At 36.3% G+C, this 14,269-nt stretch overlaps 1 protein-coding gene across 1 annotated transcript in view; it reads right to left on the bottom strand.

Moving 5' to 3' along the window:
- Positions 1-4,397: 4,397 nt before the first annotated feature.
- The window catches only part of LOC127504830 (probable phospholipid-transporting ATPase IIA), a 54,400-nt gene continuing 44,528 nt past the window's right edge, over positions 4,398-14,269 (bottom strand). Inside the window, exons 27-28 of the mRNA XM_051879884.1 lie at positions 12,240-12,443; positions 4,398-7,540 (exon numbers count right to left, since the gene is read on the bottom strand). Coding sequence (XP_051735844.1) covers positions 7,404-7,540; positions 12,240-12,443 — 341 coding nt within the window. The 3' untranslated portion in view covers positions 4,398-7,403. The remainder of the gene's footprint in view (positions 7,541-12,239; positions 12,444-14,269) is intronic.

The following is a 14,269-nucleotide window of genomic DNA, read 5'->3' as shown; positions in this document are numbered from 1 at the left end:
AATCTGTCTCCATCTCCCATTCCAGATTAACAAACAACAATTTGGCTCTCAGGATTGGGATTTGTCTCCCTGGTAACTGAGAGGAGTGGTGAGTGAGCTTTAATGAGACACTGATATCTGTCAAACATGATGACCCCTTAAACAATGTTAGAGACAAAGCAACACAATCAAATATTTTAATGTCTTACAACATATATATATATATATATATATACTGTATATATAGGGTGAATTCAGGTTGATTGGGACACTTTTTCCAAGTCATCTCAATGACAAAAAGTGTATATAAAAGTGTATTATAATTATAAAATATACATAATTATTACAGACCGAATTCCAGAAATGTTGGGACCTTTTTTAAATTTGAATAAAATGAAAACTAAAAGACTTTCAAATCACATGAGCCAATATTTTATTCACAATAAAACATAGATAACACAAATGTTTAAACTGAGAAATTTTACAATTTTATGCACAAAATGAGCTCATTTCTAATTTGGTGCCTGCTACAGGTCTCAAAATAGTTGGGACAGGGGCATGTTTACCATGGTGTAGCTTCTCCTCTTCTTTTCAAAACAGTTTGAAGATGTCTGGGCATCGAGGTTATGAGTTTCTGGAGTTTTGGTGTTGGAATTTGGTCCCATTCTTGTCTGATATAGGTTTCAAGCTGCTGAAGAGTTTGTGGTCGTCTTTGACGTATTTTTCTCTATAGGTGAAAGATCTGGACTGCAGGCAGGCCAATTCAGCACCCGGACTCTTCTACGACGAAGCCATGCTGTTGTAATAGCTGCAGTATGTGGTTTTGCATTGTCCTGCTGAAATGCACAAGGCCTTCCCTGAAATAGACGTCGTCTGGAAATCTTTATATACCTTTCAGCATTCATAGTGCCTTCCAAAACATGCAAGCTGCCCATACCTTATGCACTTATGCACCCCCATACCATCAGAGATGCTGGCTTTTGAACTGAAAGCTGATAACACGCTGGAAGGTCTCTCTCCTCTTTAGCCCGGAGGACACGGCGTCCGTGATTTCCAACAAAAATGTCAAATTTGGACTCCTCTGACCATAGAACACTTTTCCACTTTGAAACAGTCCATTTTAAATGAGCCTTGACCCACAGGACACTACGGCGCTTCTGGACCATGTTCACATATGGCTTCCTTTTTGCATGATAGAGCTTTAGTTGGCATCTGCAGATGGCACGGTGGATTGTGTTTACCGACAGTTTTTCTGGAAGTATTCCTGGGCCCATTTAGTAATGTCATTGACACAATCATGCCGATGAGTGATGCAGTGTCGTCTGAGGACCACGGGCATCCTTGTCCCTTACACACAGAGATTTCTCCAGTTTCTCTGAATCTTTTGATGATGTTATGCACTGTAGATGATGAGATTTGCAAAGCCGTTGCAATCTGACGTTGAGGAACATTGTTTTTAAAGTATTCCACAATCTTTTTACACACTCTTTCACAGCTCTGCCCATCCTTACTTCTGAGAGACTCTGCCTCTCTAAGACATCCCTTTTATAGCTAATCATGTTACAGACCTGATATCAATTAACTTAATTAGTTTCTAGATGTTCTCCCAGCTGAATCTATTTCTTGCATTTTCAGCCATTTGTTGCCCCCGTGCCAACTATTTTGAGAGCTGTATCAGGCATCAAATTTGAAATGAGCTCATTTGTGCATAAAATTTCTGTTTAAACATTTGTTATGTTATCTATGTTCTATTGTGAATAAAATATTGGCTCATGTGATTTGAAAGTCTTTTAGTTTTCATTTTATTCAAATTTAAAAAAACGTCCCAACATTTCCAGAATTCGGGTTGTATTATTTATTGTTTGGTAGATAGCCATTTAAAGTATGTATTCACACAATGAGTCAGTTTATTATTATTATTGTACCTCGAGGTGTGGTTATGATCACAAGCACAAGTGAAAACTCTTAAGACAATCTCTGTCAGCAGAGGTGAAGCTTTTAAAAGCAAATCAAACATTCCAGCCTGTTGTGTGTGTATAAATAGCTCTGCTGGGGTGTGAGAGCCGCCTCAACACACGTCTCTTTAAGTGATTTATCATCATCTAAATCCTCTGTTAGATGTACACAATGGAGTATAACAGGACAAGTCTGGATCTGTGTGGCCAGTGGTGTTTCATCAGAACAATGCTATGCATATATATATATATATATATATAGTAAAAATGAAGCCTGTTTCAGTTTTTTTTTTTTTTTTTTTGCATTGTGATGTAAAAAACAAATAAATAATAACAATAATAAATCGAATGAGTGAAGCATGGTAATGGAAATGACAATGCTAATGTTTTAGGTCTTGAATAGATCTGCTGCCGCTGTTATTGCTACTGTAGCTTATTGCTGCTGTTGCTCTTATTGCTGCTGTCGGTTATTGCTGCTGCTGTTATTGCTACTGCAGCTTATTGCTGCTGCGGTTGGTTATTGCTGCTGCTGCTGTTATTGCTGCTGTTGTTGGTTATTATTGCTGCTGCTATTGCTGCTGCTGCTGCAGTTATAGCTGCTGCAGTTGGTTATTGCTGCTACTGCTATTGCTGCTGTGGTTGGTTATCGTTGCTGCTGTTATTATTGCTGCTGCTGATATTGCTGCTGCTGTTATTACTGCTGCTGTTATTGCTGCTGCAGTTGGTTATTGCTGCTGCTGCTATTGCTGCTGTGGTTGGTTATCGTTGCTGCTGTTATTATTGCTGCTGCTGATATTGCTGCTGCTGTTATTGCTGCTGCAGTTGGTTATTGCTGCTGCTGCAGAGCAAGTACGGGATTTGCTACTGCCAATACATTCACAACACACTGCTGTGAGCAAGCAAGACATACTGCTGCTGTACAATATTGAGTACATGAATTACCCGTAACAGATCTATACAGGTGGAGCTGGAGAAGGTGGAGGGTTTCAGAGGAACTTTGAAAGCGTGCTGCAAACTGCTACAGCAAACACTGACCAACTGTTGTCAGTGTTCACAACTGTTCAAATGTTGAGCAGCAAGTTCATTGGCTGCAGATTCAACAGGAACGAATCAGCTTGTGCTGTGTATTTAACAATGTAATTGTCAGCAGGTTGTTAAAGACCCATCAGTCTGCGCCATCTAGAGTTTCATATAGACCGATAGATCGATGGCTTGAATATAACATTTCTTTGTGAGATTATCCCTCCAACATAACTTCACTCTCATATATATATATAGTCCCATTATCTGCATGTGTCCTTGCTTACATGCTCGTCTTCTTTCTCACGCCAGCTCTTCCTCTGGGACTGATGTGGCATGGACACACAGGCGACCCATCGCTGCTGTGTGGTGTCTGATAATAAAGCCAATCTGGCTGAGCTCTATGTCACGTGCACTGCAGCGTCTGGCACACCGCAGTATGCACCACATGAGAGAGGAGTAATGATACGCTTTATACGGGCTTTACCAAAAGTGCTCATTTCATCAGAACAACATTATGGATGTAAGATGTTGAAGGAGAATCAAGGAGAAACACATTAAGCTAAGATTAAAATTTGGGCCAAAAGCACAAAGAAAGTTGAAACTTTTATTGAGGGTTCATCTTCAATTTATATGTAAGCATTATTTTTTTGTCAAATATCTGTTAATGTAATCATGTACTTGTATGCATTTATGTTTTTTGCAGCCTTACCATCAGCCCTGCATGCAGTTAATGCAGTCTGGATTCATTTTTGAGACTCCCCCTTCTGGTGAAACATGATAAATTGATATAAAATACAATGGCTGTTTTTTGTACTATTTCAGTATATATGTTGTATGTACAATTATATTGTGTATAAATAATGTTTGAAACATTCAGTGTTACATAATGTAGTTCTGTTTCACATATTATTAAAATTATTATTCCAATTCAGATATCCGTATATTAATACTTTCACTCAGCAAGGACGCATTAAATTGTTTAAAAGTAAAGACATTTATAATGTTACAAAAAATATATTTCAAATAAATGGTGTTCTTCTGAACTTTCTGTTCAAAGAATCCTGAATAAAAATATCAGTTTCCACAAAAATATTAAGCAGCACGACTGTGTTCAACATTGACAATAATCAGAAATGTTAACGATACTGAAAGTAATGATGCTGAAAATTCAGCTTTGATCACAGGAATAAATTATATTTTAAACTGTAATAATATTTCACAATATTACAGTTTTACTGTATTTTTGATCAAATAAATGCAGCTTTGGTGAGCATTAGAGACTTTTTAAAAACACTTACCAACCCCAAACTTTTGAACGGTAGTGTATATATATATATATATATATATATATATATATATATATATATAATCATTATTGGAAATAAGATATTACATAAAATATATGTAGAAATTATATTGTATTAAGAAACAAGCAGAGAATTAGTTAAGAAAAGATTTTTTATTTTTATTTTCAACACCTTTTATCCTGAGACACACTTGTCCCTTTTTTGTTCTGCAAGTATTAGAGTGCAAATTCCAACACAAATAAGAGAAAAAATAAATAAATAAAAGCCATTTTGTTATTTACAATTCAGCAGGTTACATTAACAGACAAAAAAGTACTTTCATATAAACATAAAAAACAGTCAACACAAAAGTCAGGTGAAGATCATGGCATTCGTTCTAAGTCTAGGTCCACATCACAATCTGTACAAACTCTGATCCATGCAAGAGAAGTCGAATATGATGAGAGTCTGTCAATTTAACAATAATGTGTCTGAAGGTGAAAGAGATGATATGGCACAGTTACTAAAACACAGACACCAACATAGTGATCAATGCTAAGTGCACATCGCATTCAGGATCATTTACAGAGACAAACGTTGGGTTTTAAGGACACCTCGAGGAGAAGATTACAGCGTTTAGTGCTGATTGATGCATCATGGGATTTGGCTCTGTAAACCAGTTATTGAGAGTAGTCAGTACAGGTCATAATGGTCAGACGGGGGAGGTTGGGGTACAAAGTGAGCATGTCTAGCGTCAGAGGTCACCACAAGAGTGGACAAACACTACTGTGGACAGGGTGGATGCTAAAATAGCATTGTTATTTATGGCACCGTACCATCCATGCCTTTCAAGCAGTGGTGACTAGCAATGGTTGGTTAGTATGCTAATAAAACAGCTGCATCACTTCCAGTTAACCTAGTTAATAAATTCAGTGCTGATTTTCACACTCAAACTAGCACGAGAATCATCTGATCTGAACATCCTTTCCAACAATCACACATATACTGTGTATATGGTAACACTTCACAGTCAGGTTCCATTTGTTAACATCAGTTAAGTTTGTGAGATTTTGCGATTGCAACTATTTCTCAAAATTGTAAGATTAATTTTTTTCTTGCAATTCGGACTTCATAACTCGCAATTCTGGTCTGACTTTATTTCTCAGAAGTGCGACTACTAAGAATTGCAACTTTATATCTTTTCTCAGAATTGTGAGTTATGAAGAAAAGACTTAACTCGCAACTGTAATTTATCCCACAATTTTGAGGAATAGTTAATTACAAAATAGTCAATTACAAGAAAAACAGTATCGCAACTGCGAATTTATATGACAATTCTGAGGAAAAAGTCAGACTTGGGAGACATAAACTCACAATTGCGAGTTATAAAGTCTGAATTGCGAGATAAAAAGACTTTATAACTTGCAATTGCAATTTATCTCACAATTTTGAATAATAGTCGTAATTCCAAAAAAAAAAAAAAATAGTACTGAGACAAACTTGCAATTGTGAGAAAAAAAGTCAAGTGCGAGTTTATACCTCGCAATTCTGACTTTATTTCTCAGAATTGTGAGACATAAACTCACAATTGCGAGTTATAAAGTCTGAATTGCAAGATAAAATTTCATAACACGCAATTACAATTTCTCAATTTGAGAAAAAGTCACAATAGCAAAAAATTTGTATTGCATGTTTTTATCTCACAATTGCGAATTTACATCTCACAATTTTGAGACAAAGTCAGAATTGCAAGGTATAAATTTGCAGTTCTGACTTTGTCTCAAAATTGCGACTTTATATCTCGCAATTCAGACTTTTTCCTCAAAATTGTGAGATATAAACTTGCAATTGTGAGTTTTAAAGTCCGAACTGTGAGATAAAATTTCTTAACATGCAAATGCAATTTATCTCACAATTTTGAGAAAGTCACAACTGCAAAAAAATAGTATTGCAAGTTTATTTCTCGCAATTGCGAAATTATCTCACAATTCTGAGAAAAAGTCAGAAGTGAGAGACAAACTAACAATTGCGGCAGAACTGCGAGGTAGACTTTAGACTTTATTTCTCAGAATTGAGACTTTGTATCTTGCATTTCAGACAAACTCACAACTGTTATAAAGTTAAAAGTTATAAAGTCCGAATTACAAGATAAAGACGAGTCAAAATTACAAAAAAAGTACTGCAAATTTCGTAATTGCGAATTTATAGAGAAAAAGTCACAAATGCGAGTTTATACCTCGCAATTCAGACTTTTCTCAGAATTGTGAGATATAAACTTGCAATTGTGAGTTTAAAGTCTGAATTACGAGATAAAAAGTCGCAATTACCTTTTTATTTTTAATTCCCTGGCGGAAACAAGCTTTCATAAAAAACAAAAGATGTATCTCTTTAAATTATTTAACAGACATGAGCTAACATGAACTATCAATGAGCAGTTGTGTTTTGATTGACGTTAATAAACAAAGATTAATAAATACTGTAATGTGTACATCAGTTAATGCATAAACATTTATTAATGGAACCTTACTGTAAAGTGTTACAAATATTAGTGTTTTTTTGTTTTTTGGGGGGAGGGGTGGTGGTCATACACAACACATACTTTCTGTTTTCAACCTGATCAAGTCCTTTCAAGTCACATAAATTCAGTAGTTTTGGAAAAGAAATAAAAAGGTACCAAAAACACCCTAAAATAAGTTAACTCCAATTTCCCTTTTCCCCTTTGTGCAAATTTTCCCTTGTCACACGAGAATACAAATGCAATGGAGACGCATAATAGCAATAGATTATTAAATCTCATGGAAAAACTTCCCTGTTGTCTCATGGATGATTCCCAAAGCTAACCAGTGTGTTTAGTCTTCCTCAGGGAGAGTGATTCACTGAAACTTAAACGGTAGAGAAATTACATGATTCAGAGGGAATGGCGTCTGGACTGCGTCACACAAGCGTCCATTCTCGTAGGTACTGTATGAGCACCTGCTCAGGGCTAACCGGACTGCTAAACTGGCTCGCTGACCAAAAATGTGAAAAATCAGACTTATTTTAATATCAGGGTGAATGAAGGAGTGAATCAAACCTGACGTTCCAGCACTTTTAGGTTTGTTTGAGCCGAGTTAGCGGTTAGAGAGCAAGCTGGACTGAGGCGAGTGAGGCAGTAAAGGGTTCAAGAGGTCAGTTTGGAGTAACTCGGAGGCGAGAAGCGTCGTCTCAGGTATTTGAGGATGTAGAGCGGCAGGCAGCTGACCAAAGTGATGGCTGTCACCTTCCACACAAAAGACAGGGTGGCGATGAAATACACATCTGTGAGGGACACAAATAAAAATATAGTTATGTATTTGTTAAATACTGTTAATATATTTGGATACGGTCGAACATCTGCTCATGCTGGACTCAGTCTCAGACGGCCCATCTATAGTCTGTTCACGAACTCTGATTCATACTGCACACAAAACTGGCAAAGAGTTTCTTCATCTGGCAAGGTCTAATCTGATTGGCTGACTTTACGATATTTCCAGAAGTTAGTGAGAATGTTTTGATCCATCTAACAGGAAACAAAGTCATGTTAAGAAGATTTGAAAAAAATCTGGAAAAGTTTGCCAGGATAGCGGTATCAAATCTTTGAAAGATACTCAAGACTCTTTTTGCTTGAGACAGTGTTTTTATATCTCACAACTGACTATTTCTTATTTTAAAGTTTACCTCAAAAATTTATGCAGACACTGCGTTTAAAAGATTACAAAGTTTATATATATTTTCACCCTTTTTTATTTGGACTGACTGCTGTGCAATTATTTAAGATTTTTTATATTTACAGATATTTTTAAGATCAAGTATTTCAGGCATATAAAGCTATTTTAAGGCATGAAGAAATTATTTTCACAGGAAAAAACTTTTAAATGTGTCATTTTGTTTATCAAAGACGAGTTTTAAGGGATAAAATTATTGATTGCAGGGGGACTTTAATATTTCTAGGTTTTCCATGACCGTGGGAAATCTGGTACTTTCTCGGAAATGCTCAATGCAGAACTTTTTATTAAACTAAGCCTTAAAAACCTTTAAAACCCAGGAAGTTTCATTGTGACCAACCAATCAGATTGTATCTGACAGATTTTGCCAATGGTTGCCATTTCAATCCGCATCAGACGGGTGTGAGCAGACTAAATAATTAATAAAACATAAATCTGTGATGTAGATAACGCTGTCAGTCCCCTCAAGATCCAAAAGTCTGGTCTGTTTCATGTTCGTGTCACACTCTCACGTAAAAGTCTTTCCCATCAAGGCTTTTGTTCTATTCTCATACACAAAACTTACAATTCCTGCTGAATAATCATTTGGCTCTTTTTTAAACCTTTATTCCCAGAAATGTAGGGAACGACACCAAAACAGCGCTTGTGAAATGCTCTCAGACCACAGTCAGGTCAGTAGAAGGAGAGGCACAGATCAAAAGCTGAAATGTAAGTTGGCCAAAATGTTTTGTGCGATTGCTGGAAACTAGCGTCACACTGTGAGGCAGTCGCTGACCAGTCTTTGTTTAATGTGGTCAGGTGCCACACACCAGTGGAGTTGGACGGCACTCGGAGCGTTGCAGTGTCGGAACGCCTCATCAACACAACTGAAAGGACACTTGTTCGTGCGCTGTGAACGTGAGCCCTGAGATGGACACAAGTCATCTCCGCCATCATGGATCCATCATCTTCTCTGCCAGGATATGCACCGAGATCCAATGACGAATTCTCAATGTGACGTTGGTGGGCAAAAGGGAAACGGTTATGTTGAAGGTCTTGGATGCATTAGCAATGAGATCCAAGTTATTTTTGAGAAAGATATCTAACTAAATGATTACTTACATTGTCCTCAAACCTTTTGATTAATCTGTTTATTTTCGGCCGGATAAGATTTTTTTTTAATAATCTTGTGTATATTTTTTAATTGAAAAATAATAAAAAAAATTAAATGTAAAAAAAAAAAAAAAAAAAAAAATTACAAATGCTTACATTTTTAAATATATTATTTTATAAAAAGTGCTGTCACAAAAATAAACTTCAAGGACAAAATTTTTTTTATTTAGCAGGAAAAAAATAAAATAATTTTACTGTTGTCAAACAATTGAGCAGATAAATTTACACTAAATACTACCAATAAAACTAGAAAAATGTTAAGCAATTTAAATAAACAACTACTATAATTTTAACGCTATTTTTATTTTTTATATCGCTATAAAAACTAAGCCACAAGGATGTCTACACAGGGTCTCGTGGGAATAGTTTTGTTTATTTTAACGATATTTTGCTCACTCTGGATGCGGGCTCTGGCTGTATTTTAGTCTTGCTTGATTTAAGTGCAGCATTTGACACTGTAGATCATGATATCCTTCCTAAGGGAGAAAGTTTTCTGTTAAAATAGGGAATTGTTTTTCATCCTCTGCTCCAATCCCTTATGGTGTACCCCAGGGTTCAATTCTAGGTCCTCTTCTTTTTGCTTTTTTATGCTTCATTAGGTCATATTATTCAGAAACACAACTTATCATACCACTTTTATGCCAATGACACTCAGCTCTATCTTCCTGTCAAAAATAATAATTGTTCTGTCTAGCCTGCTTGCCTGTCTGCGTGACAAAATGCGGGATGGACATGAACTTCTTACAGCTAAACAGCGATAAAACTGAAATTATTATCGTTGCACCATCAGCTATGACCTCTGTTATAGTCAATCAGCTTGGTTTACTCTCTTCAAATGTTTGCGACTCTGTCAAAAAATCTTGGTGTCATTTTTGATTCCACTTTGAGTTTTAATAAGCAGATTAGTGCTGTTGTAAAAAACAGTTCTACTGCCAAAAATCAAGACGATGCTTGACGATAAGCGTTACATTCGGAAAATATCAGAATCGCTCCAGATTCTTTGTATCGCGAATCGAGAATCTATGTACTGTCCCAACCCTAATATCCACATCGCCAAGATCAGATGCTTTCTTAACTGCTGTTGTTTTTGTTGTGTTTTTGTTATTTTGTTATTGAGAGTAAAGAGCACAGCACACATTTACATATTTATCTAAATGTCACTCTCAGTAGCGTGGGCGGCATTGGGATGTTCATTAACAGTATAACACTGCAAAGGCAATTCCAGCTTCTTTTGACTTCTAAGCAAAGAATGAAAAAAAACTTGGCCGTGAGTATATATTGAGAGCATGAGCAATAAGTATTGTGAATACAGCTGAGCTACTGGCATGTGTGCCTTTAATATAACATATATATGTGAATCCTCAATTGCTTTTCTTTTTAAAGAAAGTGTGCAACTCTTCAAATTGAGAAGCACTTTGATAAACACAAAGACCTTGGCCAGGGTAGCATCAACGCAGCAGGAAATGAGAGCAGGCTTGTGGTATTTCCCTCCGCAGTGGGCTCTGTATAGCGCTGTGGGCCGCGCTCGGGCTGCCCGGTGTCGTACACACACAGCGTACATGAGAACGGGCCACAGCGGCCCTGGAATGCTGACTGAGGCAGATGGCCACATTTTATAGAGTCAGATTTAACTCTCTCTATTGGTTTTGTGGAATGTGGCCACATTCTTTACCTGGATATGCCTGAAATTATGACCTCAAGATCGTTCAATAACAACAGGATTTCATGACGATAATAGGATATAAAGCAGTAGCAAAACCTTGACCAGAAAGCATAGATGAAACATATAATACCACTAAAATGACAAGAACAAGAACAACGCAAAACTGTTTGTCAAGTAATGTGTTAAATGCAAAAAAGTGATTAAGGTAAGACAACCCCAAGTGATTAGGGTAATAAATATATCAGTCACATTTTAGTTTAGGGTCTAATTCTAAATATTAACTAACTATTAACCATGACTTTTGCCTCAATAAACTCCTAATTACAGCTTATGAATAGTTAGTAAGATAGTTGTTAAGTTTAGGTACTGGGTAGGATTAAGGATGTAGAATATGGTCATGCAGAATAAGGCATTGATAATATATTAGTGGCAAATGTCTTTACTGAGAAGATTTTGGATATCTCTTTTTACCAGAAAATACTGTCAACAGCCAGAGAAAAAAAATTTCACCATGTTTTTAGGAATAAAATTTATAAAAGCAGGTGAATGATATATGAACACACCCTTCTGTAAAACCTTCAGAATATAGATAGGAATAAAACTGGAAAGTTTGGTGTATGAAGTGCTTCTGAAGTGGAGATTTCTGGCTCATTTTGAGAAAATGCCCTTTAAAGATATGTATTGTAATTAAAATCTATAGATGCAAATAGATAAAGTGCAATAAAATAAATATTTAAAAGTGTATTTTGGATGTTTTTCTTTCCACTAGTCGGAAAAACACATTATAAAAAGCCAAATAGGCCAAAATCTCTTTGCCTATAGTGTCTTGTCTTAAAAAAATTAATTAAATACTATAAATTAAATAAATTAAAAAAATGAAATTATATATATATATATATATAAAAATTTAATTTTTTTTATTTATTTAATTTATAGTATTTATTTAATTTTTTTTTATATATATATATATACACAAACACAGTCAAACCAAAAATTATTCAGACATTTTCAATATTTTTGATATTTTTTACTAGTGTGTGCAGGACACTATAGTTCATTTATGTAAGTGAGGATAGCAAAATAAAGTAAACTCTGACATATTATACTCAAAAATTATTCAGACACTTTGACCTGACCATGTTTTGCTTAAGTGTTATCTGACATAATTAAGATTATTTTTTTCTGACACAGTTTAACTCTGAGATCTTGTCATATTTTATTACCATTTTTTTTTAACTAAAGTGAATAAACTGTATTAATGAATGAAATGTTCAAGGTGTCTGAATACATTTTGGTTTGACTGTATATATTATATTATATATATAAACTTTAACTTATAAATTAATGTAACTTTTCTAATGTTGTTCAATAAAGAAATTAAATAAATAAATAATATGCATGTTATTTGGGACCCATGTGTTTATTAATGCATACTCACCGATAAACTCGTGTAAGAAGACGAGGGATGCGATGTAGCAGGCCAGACTGAGGAGCTCGGCTACGATCATCAGCCAGTGCCAGGTCTGCACGGTCAGCGCCACCATCAGCAGCTCCGTCAGGATCAGAGACGTGAAGGAGATCGCCACGATGTGCACAAACTCTGACTCGAACAGGAGCAGAGCCCCGTACATGATGATGCTACCTGCAGAGAACACAGCACATCTCTATTACCACCAGCATCTGAAGATGCTGAAGAGACTTCTATGCACACTAGGAGTGTGCTTTTATATATACACTAATCAGCCACCTTTTTTTTTTTTTTTTTAGGTACACCTTGTTAATATTGGGTTGGACCCCATTTTGCCTTCAGAACAGCCTTAATTCTTAATGGCATAGAAACCAGTTTGGTTTCCATGGTCAGCAACAATACTCAGGTAGGCTGTAGTGTTTAAATGATGCTCAATTGGTACTAAGAAGCTCAAAGTGTGTCAAGAAAATATCCTTCACACCATTACACCACCAGCAGAAGCCTGAACCGCTGATACAAGACAGGATGGATCCATGCATTCATGTTGTTCACACCAAATTCTGACCCGACCATCTGAATGTCGCAGCAAAAATCAAGACTCATCAGACCAGGCAACGTTTTTTCAATCTTCTATTGTCTAGTTTTGTTGAGCCCGTGTGAATTGTAGCCTCAGTTTCCTGTTCTCAGCTGACAGGAATGGCACCGGTGTGTCTTCTGCTGCTGTAGATAATCTGCTTCAAGGTTTGACATGTTCAGAGATGCTCTTCTGCAGACCTCGGTTGTATCGAGTGCTTATTTGAGTTACTGCTGCCTTTCTAACAACTCAAACCTGACCATTCTCCTCTGACCTCTGACATCAACAAGGCATCTTCTCCAACAGAACTGCCGCTCTCTGGATATTTTCTCTTTTTCGGACCATTCTCTGTAAACCCTAGAGATGGTTGAGTGTTAAAATTCCAGTAGATCAGCAGTTTCTGAAATACTTATCCCAGCCTACAACCATCTCACATTCAAAGTCACTTAAATCACCTTTCTTCCCCATTCTGATGGTCAGTTTGAACTTCAGCAGATCGTCTTGACCATGTCTAAATGCCTAAAAGCACTGAGCTGCTGTCATGTGATTGGCTGATTAGATCTTTGTGTTAATGAGCAGTTGAACAGGTGACCTAATAAAGTGGCCGGTGAGTGTATGTATCAATTATTCGCTCAGTAAAAGGCCCCTAGTGAAAGCATATATGTATATATCAGTGAATTAGAATGATTTCTGAAGGATCATGTGACATATATATCATAACAAAGTGTTACTCTGATTTATGGGTGAAGGTTATTTTTGGAATAAAAGATTGGAAAGTTCATTCTTTCAAGTTAAATAAAGAACTTTTGTGTATTCATTTTTAGCTACAAATATATGACAGAGGTCAAGATAAAAAGAAACCATTTCTCTCAGAACTGAGGATTCACTTTATGAGGCCGTAGCAATTCCCTGAGATTGCCCTATCGGCGATCTCAGGAAGAGGAAGAACACTTCCACGGATTTAGCTTTTTTTGAGCGCTTCCTGTCCTGAAGTGTTATTGTGAACTTTGAGCTCAACCTCAAACACCACTGGGACTGAAAAACGTGATTGATACATACATGAAATTCAAGACGACTCAACTTTGGAAGCTCTATTTAAAGCACAAATGTAAACATGCTATAGATGGGAGAATCTGAATGGAAACAACTCATCCAAATGAATAATGAGGGCTATAGGACATCTCTTTTAAAAACAAGCTCTCAAAGAAGTGAGGAAATACCCAGCACAGTCTAAGCAAACAGAATCACCTTATAAACGAATGGAATGACAAAGTGTGATGCTGAAAGATTTACACACAAAGACAGCAGGGTGGAGGCTGCTAGCGCGGCTCAAAAGGCAATCGTGGAAAACCTCCCAGTGTTATTCAGCTATTGTAGCCACAGACACAAATAAACTATTCAGTGCGGGCGAGCAAAAACACGTGTG

This window comes from Ctenopharyngodon idella, chromosome 22 (assembly GCF_019924925.1).
Source record: "Ctenopharyngodon idella isolate HZGC_01 chromosome 22, HZGC01, whole genome shotgun sequence".
Classification (NCBI taxonomy): domain Eukaryota; kingdom Metazoa; phylum Chordata; class Actinopteri; order Cypriniformes; family Xenocyprididae; genus Ctenopharyngodon; species Ctenopharyngodon idella.
Note: the sequence above shows the minus strand (reverse complement) of the source record. Positions and strands in the feature narration are given on the sequence as shown.